Source organism: Pinus tabuliformis, chromosome 1_1, assembly GCF_031772625.1.
Source record: "Pinus tabuliformis cultivar Carrire ecotype Pingquan chromosome 1_1, CPIR1, whole genome shotgun sequence".
In the NCBI taxonomy this organism is placed as follows: Eukaryota; Viridiplantae; Streptophyta; class Pinopsida; order Pinales; family Pinaceae; genus Pinus; species Pinus tabuliformis.
Window position 1 is genome coordinate 812,821,254 of NC_142297.1, and position 12,640 is coordinate 812,833,893.

A 12,640-nucleotide genomic window follows, 5' to 3' on the forward strand; every position below is an offset into this window, starting at 1 on the left:
TTAAATTGCCGTTCCGAATGAATCACAAAGCTTTGAAAGACACCAAAAATTCTTGCAATACAATCTAATAATTATAATCCAAATCACACATAAAATCAAAGCATCCTAATATTTATCTTACAAATCCAATACAATTTTATGTATGGAGAGAAAAAAAAATTATGTATGAGACCAAACTAATGCGCAGGCGTGGCATAACAAAGTTATTATGATCATTTAATATATAAAATATAATTTATTGTCATATAACAAACCATTTGTTATCAACAAGTCTAATATTAATCTAAAATTAGAAAACATTATATGTATAATTTGTTATTTGTCGAGCTGAACTTGTAACGAGCGTGAATAGGTAACCGCAAGTGATGCCCCGAACGAATGCAAATCATCGTTATCCAAATCGTAAATTCGGACTAAGGCGGATCAAGAAGCTACAGAGAAACCGGCTGTTATTGCGGCCACACATTCGGATGACGCACACCGGTCACCTCCTCTCCTGCGTCCCTTGTACGTATATAAACAAGAAGCAATCAACTCCCTTCTCATCTTTTATTCATTCACGTTTCGGCCTTGTTCGACTATGGCAGCAGCAGCAAAATGTATTGCTCTACTTCTTCTCGCAATGGCGGTGGGGGGCACCCATGCCCAGTCCACGACCTCCACGGTCTCAGTGCCAGAAAATACTGGCGAGGGCGGCGAAAGATTCAATAAGGATGTAAGGGCCGACCTGGCAAAGGATCAATTGGATCTCGCCAATACTTTTTTGTATGACCAGCTCTACGCCCAACAGCCGCCCAGTGACAGGAAGACCGTGACCTCCGTATCGCTGGTTGTGGCAAACGACATTGACGGGGCTGCCAAGGTGGACTTGGAAAGCAACACAATCTTCTTGAGCTCTGACTACATTAGCGGCTACAAGGGTGATCTAGTAAGAGAGGTCTTTGGCATTGAGTTCCAGGGGGTGGCCGCCATCTGGCAGTGGACCGGCAACAACCAAGCGCCCGCGTGGTGGTTTAACGGCGTTGCGCAATATTTCCGCTTAAGAGTCAACTTCGCCCCAGAAGGCTTTGCTGCTCCCGGTAGCGGAGATACTTGGGAAGAGCAACAGCCTCCAAACGGTGTGACTGCCAGGTTTATCGAGTACTTGGAGACCGTTACCTCTGGTTTTGTTGGCAAGCTGAATGCGAAAATAAAAACTTCATGGAACATCGTATACTTCAAGGATGTCACTGGTAAATCCGTGGATGAGCTTTGGAAAGATTACAAGGCTAAGTATTCAAAATGATCCTGACCACGTGAATTTATGCACGAGCGTAGGTCTACTATTCGATAATAAATAGCGCCATACTAGGCGGTTGGTTTTAGATCAAAATAGCATTCTACTACATATGTTAATACACATAAGCCTTTTGCTGTAATACAATTTAATTTTCATTTTCGTTTTAATGTTTATTTATTTTAAATTATGAGATTACATGCACATAAGTTTTTTTAAATACAATTTAATGTTCTGTACTCAGTTTATAGATTTATTTTAAATACTTAAGAAAACGATCTAATTTCTTTAAGTGTAAATTATTTTATGAGTCATTGTTTTAATGTTTTTTATAGTTATTTAATTTTTAAATTTTCTATTTTGGCATATTGTTATTTTTTTTTGGCATATATGAACAAAATTTCAACTTTGATCAGTGACCCACATCCTTACACAGTATAGTGAGCTGTAGTGGAATGAGCCTCTTGGCTCAATAAATTGGAGAATATGTCATTTTTGAGATTGTAAGAATTGAAGTAAAATTTTGAAACTATACTTAGTTGAACATCAAATTCATTTCTAATTTCTTTCTTTTCTGAGATAGAGATATAAAACAAAGTTTTCTTTTTTATTTTTAAAATATCAAAACCTGATTGATTGGTTTTGTCTTCATTTTTATTAATGTTTTTAATTAGATATATATTATTAAAATGATATTTATTATACATGGGATAAAATTATATATAAAATTAGAATGTAATTTGTAGAAATTTATTACATAAATAATTAAAAATTTACTCCAAGAGATTTACTGAAAGGAAATATTAACATCTTAATGAAATTTCATTAGCTGTGATCAAGAACCTAGCCACCTAGGGAATGGAATTTCATTAGCCTTGGCCGAAAAGCAAGTCAAGTGAGCCTTCACCACTCACTATCTTGACCTCCTCTGCAATGAAAATAGTTATCAACAAGTCTTTAATATGAAAATAGTTATCATCAAGTCTTTAACATAAACGTGAGAATTTGATGTCAGCCCTCTTATGCAACATTACATAACCTCATTCTAAAATATTTCAAATAAATTTAAAACAAAGTTTATTGGATAACCATTGTTTCAAGTGTGGAAATTATGGCCACAAAGCTCTAGCTTGCAGATATGATAAGATCAAGCCAACAAAAAGAGAAATCCCACCATTGATGATAAAGAAGGTATGGAGGAGAAAATATGAGCTGCAAATATCTAGCTCTTCAAAGGACATCAAGGAAGAATGTTTTGTTTTGCAAAGAGTTAGTCTACTCATGAGGAGTAGATGTTTTTCTTGTGCCCAATAGGAAATGGCTTCATGAGAAGCCAAACTTGGTAGGTGCATGTGATTAAAAGAGGAAATTTTCAGCTTCATGTATCTATTCATTTCAAGTCCACAAGATCAGTTTGAGGCATAAAAGGAGAGTGCATGAATTCAAGGGGAGTTCTACATGATTTGATACATTACATATCATTTCATTCTTTTGTGTCATGATTGTTGATAATTTTAGCCATCTTGTGAGAGGAGTATTTTTTTTCTATTTTTGCACCCTAAATGTTTTTTATGCAACAAGAAACAATGGTTGATGGATGATAGCGCATGTGCAAAGGGAGCATCTCGCATGCTTTCATTTTCTAGTTGTTTATTGATGCCATATTGGTCCATGATTTGTTTGGAGGAAGTTGTTTTGTTTCCCATTAGATGGGTTATAAAGCTCCATGGGCAGTATGTTTTGGTTTTCAGCAGTTTTCTAGTCATAAGTGTCATAGAACACCAAGGACAGTGTACCCCTAAGGGGGAAGGGTTTATAACAACCCCCAGTTAAAATTTCATGTAATAAAATTTAATAAAGGCAAAATAAGACCAAGGTCATGGGACACCTACTCTAGGTTGAATGTTGGGTGAAATATCCTAGAGGGAATCACTTATTGTGGTTATGGCTAAGGGGAAATTGGAAAAGGAAATGGCGAAGGCTTTGAGAAGGCAAAGAGTCATTAATTGGTATATTTTTATGAAAATAAAGGGAAATTAGGAGAAAATGGAAGTGAAAGGTCACAAATTTCATGTGAGGAGGGAAATGAAGGAAAATAATGGAAAAATAAAGAAATTAGAGGCATCAAGAATAAAAAGACATTAGAGGACCAATTTTTAGATTTTTATCAGTTTAGTTTTGGAGTTAGTATCAGAGAGGAGAAGAGCACCAGGAGGAGAAGGAAATCATGTAAGAAAAGGAAGGACAAGGAAAGCAAAGGAAGGACAAGAAAGGAAAAGGAATCAAGGATCAAGTAAGGAAAGGTTGGATCAGGTAGCTTCAGTATGAATACTTGTAGGTAACATATTGCATGCATGATTTCCTAGCTGGTGTTGACATGCATGGAATATTCATATGTGTATATTGGTTTCTATGTTATCAATGGCATGGAATTTGTTGGGTTTTAACAGTGGTTTGTAGCCTTTCCTTTCCATTTCCAGAGAGCCATGGTGTGATGGGATTCTTTCTTGGTTTATCTTTATATTTCCATAATGCTTTGGATCTAGGTGAGGTCATCTCAAGAAAATCCCAATGGTTGGGGGTGGAGATGGATTTCTCCGGGAAGCCCTCAACATGTGGGTGGAGATAGGAAAATTTCTCAAGGGATGGTGAAGGAATTCTAAGGCATCCAAGCTTGGTTAGGTTTTGTGATCTCAGGACTGGTTTAGGTGAGATTAGGGTATGGTGAGGGTTGAGGAAGTTTAACCACTGGATTCCCTTGGTTTTTTATGGATTGGTTTATCCCATGATATCCTACATTTGTGCTTGGAATATGGCATGGGTGGAGGCATCCAAGGCTTGGGGGTGGAGATGGCTTTCTCTAGGATGCCCTCAACATGTGTGTGAAGACTAAGAAAATTCCTCAAGGGATGGTGAAGGAATTCTGAGGGATCTAGGCTTGGTTTGGTTTTGTGATCTCAGGATTGGTTTAGGTGAGATCACGGTATGGTGAGGGAGGAGGCACTTTAACCTTTGTATTCCCTTGGATTTTTATGGATTTTTTTAGCCCATGATATCCTACATTCATGCCTCAAATATGGCATAGGGTGATTGCCTAAAAGAAATATTTGGTTCAGCGCAATCTATGGTTGGGCAGTACATGGAAATCCCTTACTTAGTTGTATTTTTCGTATGGTTAATACGCGCTAAGTTCCTATTTATTTTAATGAGTAAATGTACTTGTTATTATGTGGCTCTAATGGTTTTTCTATCATTGTTATTTATTTGTTTGTATGTTGGTTATAAGCATGGTTAATTGACATATCCATGTATGGCTCTTATCACATTTCCATTAATGAATGTCTAGTTAATGAATGAATGACCTAATTGGTGTTATGAAAACTATTGTGAAAAGGCATAAATCCTTCTTGTTAAACCTCAGGTGAGTTTTTATATCCTTATGTTCAAATATGAATTCAAGACCTGTAAGTTGCATGTTCATGATGTGTTTTACAGGATGTCAATCCTACTTAGGAGAGGTCAGTTCAAGTCTTAGTTCAAGTTTTTGGTTTATAAGCTTTGTTTTTATGTCATTTATCACTTATGGATGTTCCATTGAGTTCTGGTAGATGTCTGAGTCCTCGCCCTGAAAAGTGGCTCAAAATTTGGGGTCGTTGGCATAGAACAAACTGAAAAAATCCATAGTCACATGGAGAAAGGCTTATTAGTTCAATTGGAGTGCTACACTCACTTGCTATAAGTCAATTAAAAAGAGATTTGTATCAAGGGTTGGACACCTAGAGGGGTTGGGTTGCTCCTAGAGGTCCTATAGTACCTGAGGGAAGTCAGGAAGGTCTTAAGTGTTCAAATCCATTTCCTTAAGGTCACATAGGAGGTTGAGTCTTATCATAGTGACCTTCAGCTCATGTTTATCCTACGAAAACTGGTGAAAGTGGGTAAATGTGGGATGAGGCAATTACAACTTTTGGTCAAGCATGAAGAGGGAAGTGATGAATATTTAACAAAGTTTTTAGAATGCCAAAAGGTGAAAATAGAGCACCGCTATCTCGCCAGATTGCTTCACACATTACCCATCCTTGAATGGAAATGGGAGACTATTATTCTTGATTTTATTATTTGCCTACCCAAGTCTAAGAAACATAATTATTCTATAATGGTAGTAGTTGATAAATTGAGTAAATATTCCCATTTTATTCCCATGTAATCTACCTATAAAACAATCCAAATTTCTAACATATTCATGAAAGAAACTTTCACGTTGCATGAAATAACAAAAGTGGTAATTTCTAACAGAGATGTAAAATCTACATCTGCATTTTGGAAAGATTTTTTCGATGGATTAGGTACTCAGATACTGTTTAGTAATGTATAGCACCCTCAAAAAGATGAGCAGACTGAGTGGGTGAATCAAGTGTTTGAGGATATGTTGAGAATGTATGTGATGCAACAACTGACTAAGTGGGAAGACTACATTCACTTGGTGGAATTTGCTCACAACATAGTTATCACACTTCCCTACAAATGAGCCCATTCAAAGTGTTATATGGATTAAAATGTAAAACACCTATTAATTGGAGTGGCCTTGAGGATAAAATGATGTTAGGACCTGATATGTTGAAAGAAATGGAAGAAATAGTAAGAAAAGTGAGGGTGATCCTGAAAGCTGCACAAGACAAGAAATAAACTTATGTTGATAAAAAGTGAAACTACCGATAACTTCAAGTAGGTTACCATGTGTATGTATGAGTAAAAACAAAAAAGAGCACCTTATATTGGGGAGTTTGTGCCAAACTAGCACCCCAATTTTGTGATCCTTTTTAGATTTTTGCCTGAATTGGGCCTATAGCATATTAGCTAGCCTTTCCTAGCCACATACATATGCATAACATCTTTAATGTTTTAGTATTAAAGAAATATATATGATCCTAAAAATGTTATCAACTAGTAGGATATACAAGTAACATAATTAATAAGCAATATATATATATATATATATATATATATATATATATATATATATATATATATATATATATATATATATATATATAATAAAGCAATAAAAATTCTACTAGAAAAACCACCATAGATCTACATGGTGGGAAGGAGCACAAAAAGAACACTACACTATCATCAAAGAAGAATACTCTAGAGAAAACTCTGAATCATAAGAAATCGGACAAGAAAGAAACAACTCTCAAGAAAAGTAAGGAGAAAGCCCCACCCAACAACAAAAAAGTGAACTCGACAACCCCTCAAGCATCAACAGTTATGAGGATTCGAATATTGCACAAAATAAATCTTCATTTAATAGCAAAGCAGATCTCCTAGACCAAACTTCTTCTCTGACTATCTTCAAAAGGACGAACACAATAGATCACGAAGCTAAGACACCAATGTCTGAAGAACCAAAAGAGATGAAGGAGATGCAAGATAAAGGAAGTTGGAAGATCATAGAGAAGAAAAGAAAGCTACAACACCAATCTCGCCAAGAAAGACGAGGAGCTAGACAATTAAAAACTAAGAAAATTATAAGTCCAATAGACCAATTTGGTCTCAGTGGACGTTAACCACTATCATCATCATCATCACACACACACACACATATATATATATATATATATATATATATATATATATATATATATATATATATATATATATTAGTGAATGATTGTGGTTTTAGGTTCTAACCAAATGACGAGTTCCTCATCTAACCCATACGTATACTCAATCAAAGAGAAGTAATGCTGCAGAAGTGAGTTATCACCGAAGTGAAATTAAAACAGAAGCACTTTAGCCCATAACAGGCTACCAGGAAGACTGTAACATTTATGGAGGAAGCATACCCAAGCCTCTTTTTAGGTTTAGAAAACAATGGGAAAATGTTTTTCTCAATGGGGGGGGAGATGTAATATCCCTTAATAAAATGTATGAATATTTTTTTTACTGCTCATGAAAAATGAAAAATACTTTTAGCTTTGGGCCACGTAAAGGCCAAAATTATATTTTCTTTAGTTGAATTTACTTATATCTTATAAGTTGTATGTAGCCTAATAAAAGTTACATTGGAAAAATAAAACTACGAGAGCTCACATTCAGGTGATTAGATTCAGTTATGGGTGGGGTGGTTACAAGCCCAAACACCCTCTTGGGGAGGATGGAGAGGCCAATAGGGTACAGTAGACTTGAGGCTAGGAGGAATGGGAATAATTTTGGAGTTATTTTAGCAAGTGGAATTCCTTACTAAGGCTGGTGTGGACGCTACAAATTTGAGACTATGTCTAGTTGGGATTAGATAGTGTCAGGTTAATAATAATTTGTTCTAAGACAACCTTATTGTGAAGCTGACTCGGGGGGAGATGCAGCAAGGACTAATATCACTGGATGGGTGGAGTATTATTTTCCTAGTAAATTTTAATAGGCTAGCAACAATGAATAGATATGTATTGATAAATTTCCGGTTCTATTAAACTAGAACTATAGATATTAGCATTATTGTTGATTACTGTGTTTTTTCTTTTGTATAATGTGGCTGATATTTTATATCTGATAGAACATTGGGATTACTTTTTTTAAAAGAAAACTTGTTTGGATAATTTTTACCGTGAAATTTTTATGGTTAAGTGTAAAGAAAATTACAAATTATGGGGACCATTTGAGATAGATCATGACTCGGTTGTCGTAAGTGCGAGACGTGATAGTGTAACTTTGTTTGTTAAAAAAAATAATAACATAATATACATTACAAGAAACATGTAGAGGAAGCATTATCTTAATAATTCCATATTATAATTTCAGGTGTTTCAAAATAAATGTGTATAGGTCTAGAGAGCCACGTAGGGAGGATTCTTGTAGGAAGAACACCTTGATGATATTACTCAAAAGAATGGGAAATTTTTTTATGAACGTGAATATAGGATAAGGAAATCCTCCTAGTCACATTTGTAAATCTAGAATTGTTTAATTCGTAGGCTTGTGATTCTTTTAGAGTGTGATAAAGACCCTTGTGGACATGGGTTATTTTCTGGGCCTAGATAACTTAATAAAATCCTAGGTATAGTCGTCGATCACCCAAGGGACATGCTAAATCAAATATTCATTACTTAACCACTTAAATAAAAACGAGCATAACTAAACAACAAACAAAGATTGTATAAAGACAATGAGTATAACTTCTTCATAATGAAAATAACATGAAGAAGAGAGAGTGAATTTCATGCACAAAGATAGTTGTTTATACATAAACATATATTGTATGGAACCAAGAGAAAACTCATATGAACATAATGATAAATTAGAGTAGAATAACAGAAACATTTCATTAACAAAATCCTAAAACTTGAAGTTGAATAGTTGTTATTAGAAACTTAACACAATAGAACACTGTGATTAAATAGAGTGAGATTATTTTAGGAGTCTAAAAAATAAAATCCATTTTCATGGTGGTTGAGGGTTAAAAACTTTTCCATTGAAAAAAATTGTGCAAAATTCTTAGAAAAAATGAACTGGCTCTCAGCTAGTGAGGGTTACTAATTTGCATTAAACCCTAACAGTGAATAAGTAATGGAAAATAATTGTCTTTGTAGCTTATAATTAGATTTTTAATGCCAAAAATGACATTAAACCCTCTGGGTAGTAAATCATAAACCTTGGAAACAGATAAGGAAAGAAAGTCAATATGGAACCTGATTGGGCTCATAGAGAGAAACCACAACAACAAACATAGCAGCGGAGCCCCCAACCTGTGTAATTCTCTACAGTAAGAAGATTAGAGCAAGTTAGCAACTGAAAGGAAAAGTAGCGACAAAAACTTATGAAGAAATTTGTTTGTATTAAAAGGTAACTCACCTAAAGAATTTTTGTAAGGAATTACTCCTCGAACCAAGAACTGTACATCGACCGAATATATCAAACAAAAATGCGGAGAAAGGATTAAACCCTAGCTAGGTGAGTCTGAAGCATGTTACCTGTCGAACATGTTGAGACATATTCTTCCTTAAATGTCTTGCAACTATCAAGAGCACAGTTGGAACCTGTAAGGGTAGGAGAAAAAAGAAACTCGAAAGGAAGACTCGAATATGTTGACCTTGCATCTACTCACTAAAATAAACATGTCCAAATGAAATAGAAACCATTAAAATTTTACCTATGGCGAAAGGCATGTTTGACAGATGGAAGCTCGAAGCAAACATGCTCTTAAACCATACTAGGGTTTACTCCCAGAGCTCGGTGCTCGTCCTTCAAGAAGTAAGGTGGAAAATGAGTCGGAATTGACAAACGAGGAGTCGGGTGGTTTCCTTAACCGCATAGTTAGAATTACCATCGTCTGATAAAAACCACAAAAAAGAATGGAGATAGATCCAATATATATCGGTTCCATATATGCCACTTGTTTCCTCAATGATCAATGAAGGGACAGTCGAGAACCTTCCTCGAAATATAGGTGATAAACTTTAGAATTGGAGGGGATAATTAAGGTAGGATATGGTATAAGACCCAAGGCATAATGGCTTGAAGTGTAATAACCTTCTATTTATGAAGTATGGCGTTATACTCACTCTTGGAAATATTAGTTTGTTGCAATGAATAATGTTAACCAATATCACACTATGTAATCCGCATGGTGGCTAGCTAAGAGCGATAGGTAAAAGAAAAGCATTCATGTATATATCTCATTCCTAACCATTCTGTTAATATAAGAAAAGCATTCATGTATATATCTCATTCATGTATAGAAAAAGAGCTTAAAAATATAATAAAATTATTATAATGAAAATACAATCATTTTGACTATTAAATAATTGTCGAACCTAAAAAAACCACCTCGTCATAAATTGAAGGCTAATTAAATGACGGAAACAAAGTAAAAAGTTGAAAGACAACCATTTGTATGAACGATCTCTAGATCATTTTTCTTGCATGTCATTTTTCTTTTCTCATTCGTTCTGATGAGAGTTGAGTTGATACACGAAGAATACCCAGTGGCAAGGCAAACACCATATCCAAGTGAACGGCCAAATAGATTAAATTGCCGTTCCAAATGAATCACAATGCTTTGAAAGACACCAAAAAATTCTTGCAATACAATCTAATAATTATAAACCAAATCACACATAAAACCAAAGCATCCTGATATTTATCTTACAAATCCAATACAATTTTATGTATGGAGATAAAAACATTTTATGTTGACCAAACTAATGCTCAGGCGTGGCACAACAAAGTTATTATGATCATTTAATATATAAAATATAATTTATTCTCATATAACAAACCATTTGTACAATAACACATGGGAATGAAAATAGTTATCCACAAATCTTTAATATGAAAATAGTTATCATCAAGTCTTTAATATAAACGTTAGAATTTGATGTCAGCCCTTTTATGTAACATTACCTAGCCGCATTCTAAAAGATTTCAAATAAATTTGAAAAGAAAAATAAGTATTGGAAATACGATATTTCGTTTAATACGAAACCATGTATCTGTTTGTAATTTTTTTGTGTGTAAAATATGTATGGGAAATACTATATATCGTTCAATACGAAACCATGTATATGTTTGTAATATTTTTGTGTGTAACATTTGTAATATTGTTATGTATAATATGATATATTTAATTAACAGTGTAATTATCAGTATAGATTTATTTTAATTACAAATTTAATATGAGGGATTAATTTTTTTTAAGTACAAATTGTTTTAGACTGCTAAATATAATATATAAGATCAAATAAAAATTTTAACCATAGAAACTTAATTTTTTTCTATATATAAATGTATTAAAGTTGATATCCACATAAGTTAGTTAACATAGATCTTCAAATAGTTTATTTAAATCTCTTCTTGAAATAGTTTTTAAAAGTATAAGATTTAAACATTTCATCCACACATTTTTTACTTCTAATAGCCAACATTATTTTTCTATTTAGAATATAGTTTTAATTTTTATTTTTTATTCAAAGGGGCATAGACGGACAATAAAATTACACATCTCCTCATACTGGGTTCTAGAATGAGCCTCTCGGATCTATTATTATTATTATTATTTATTTTTTGTTTAGAATTTTATTTATCAAAAGAATTTTACATGGATTTTACAAGACCCACCTCAAGACGGGGATTTCGGAGACAAACCAAAACCACATTGTAAGGAGAGATCTAGGTAAATATACTAACAAAAACAAAAGTATCATTCAACTTGGGACTGGTTTCTGGATTTGCTTTTTTTTCCTTTTCATTTTGGTTACTTTCTCCCACCCATTTGATGCAAGAGTAACCATGGATTGTTGAATAATTTCCTGACAAGATGCTATTGCATCCTTTTCAAATTCCAATGACATTGATTCGTAGGCTCACTTTACCACTCCAAATGGAACAATAGTACTGTGTATTTCTTTGCAAAGTCCTAAAATTTTATTCTCCTTACTCTCCTCTCAGTCCTCATCTTAGGAGAGAATTTCATGATGTGATTCATTGTCCTCCTAATCTAAAGATAAGGAGTCCTCTTTCTCCACGGGGGGAGCTACATGACTTCCAAGCCTTAGATTTAGTTTTTCGTTTCACTGGCTTTGGAGCGCAGGATTTCTATAGGTGTCATGTTTGAGGGCAATGGCAACAACGAAAAGTCGTGTTATCATAGTTCAGGTGCTGGATATAGTAGAAATCACCTACTTTGAGGTTGATTTTATCACGAAATCCTTTACTAATGTCAAGTTCAACACAGATCCTACCGTAAGTATAAAATCCACTTGTGCCTAGCAAGTGACCCAAGGTGCTTCCTATGCTTGTAAACACTAAATCATGCAATATATGAGCCAACGAGTTTGGAAGTCAGACCCAAATGGGGAGATTTGTGATTACTATCATAGATGAGTCAAAGTCTAGGAACCAAGGGGTCATGAACAACCTTGCTTTTCCCTAGAACCATGGGCCCTTGGATAGAACACTCTGGTAATCTTCTTGGCGGGAAAAAATAAGTATGAAGAAGCCCTTTGAACATAAGAGAACCATGTAGGAGCTGGTCTAATTAGAGTGTATCCATTTGTAATGATCCGTTGTTTGAGGCCACAACCCGTTGAAGCAGTAGATAAAGTTGTTCTCTACCATTAGCTCATGGAGATCTTCCGGGTCTGGATGGGAAATGTCAACAAGAAATATCCTCCAATTTATCCACGATAAACGAACTAGGTAGATCTTGAGAAGGGACTTCTTTTCCTGGAGGTTGAGGGTGAGTCGAAGGAGGATTGACACCTTAGGGAACTTGATTATGAACTGGGTATTTGTATGAAAAATCTTGGAGGAGGTTTCCCCAAAGCACCGCTCGCAAATAAAAAGTTAAAAGAACAGTGAAATCCT

General features: G+C 34.6%; 1 protein-coding gene across 1 annotated transcript; it reads left to right on the forward strand.

The window, feature by feature from the left end:
• Positions 1–580: 580 nt before the first annotated feature.
• Positions 581–1,285, forward strand: LOC149216543 (uncharacterized). Its single transcript, XM_089389994.1, has one exon. It carries the CDS (start codon positions 581–583, stop codon positions 1,283–1,285), a length of 705 nt encoding a protein of 234 aa, XP_089246120.1.
• Positions 1,286–12,640: the final 11,355 nt, after the last annotated feature.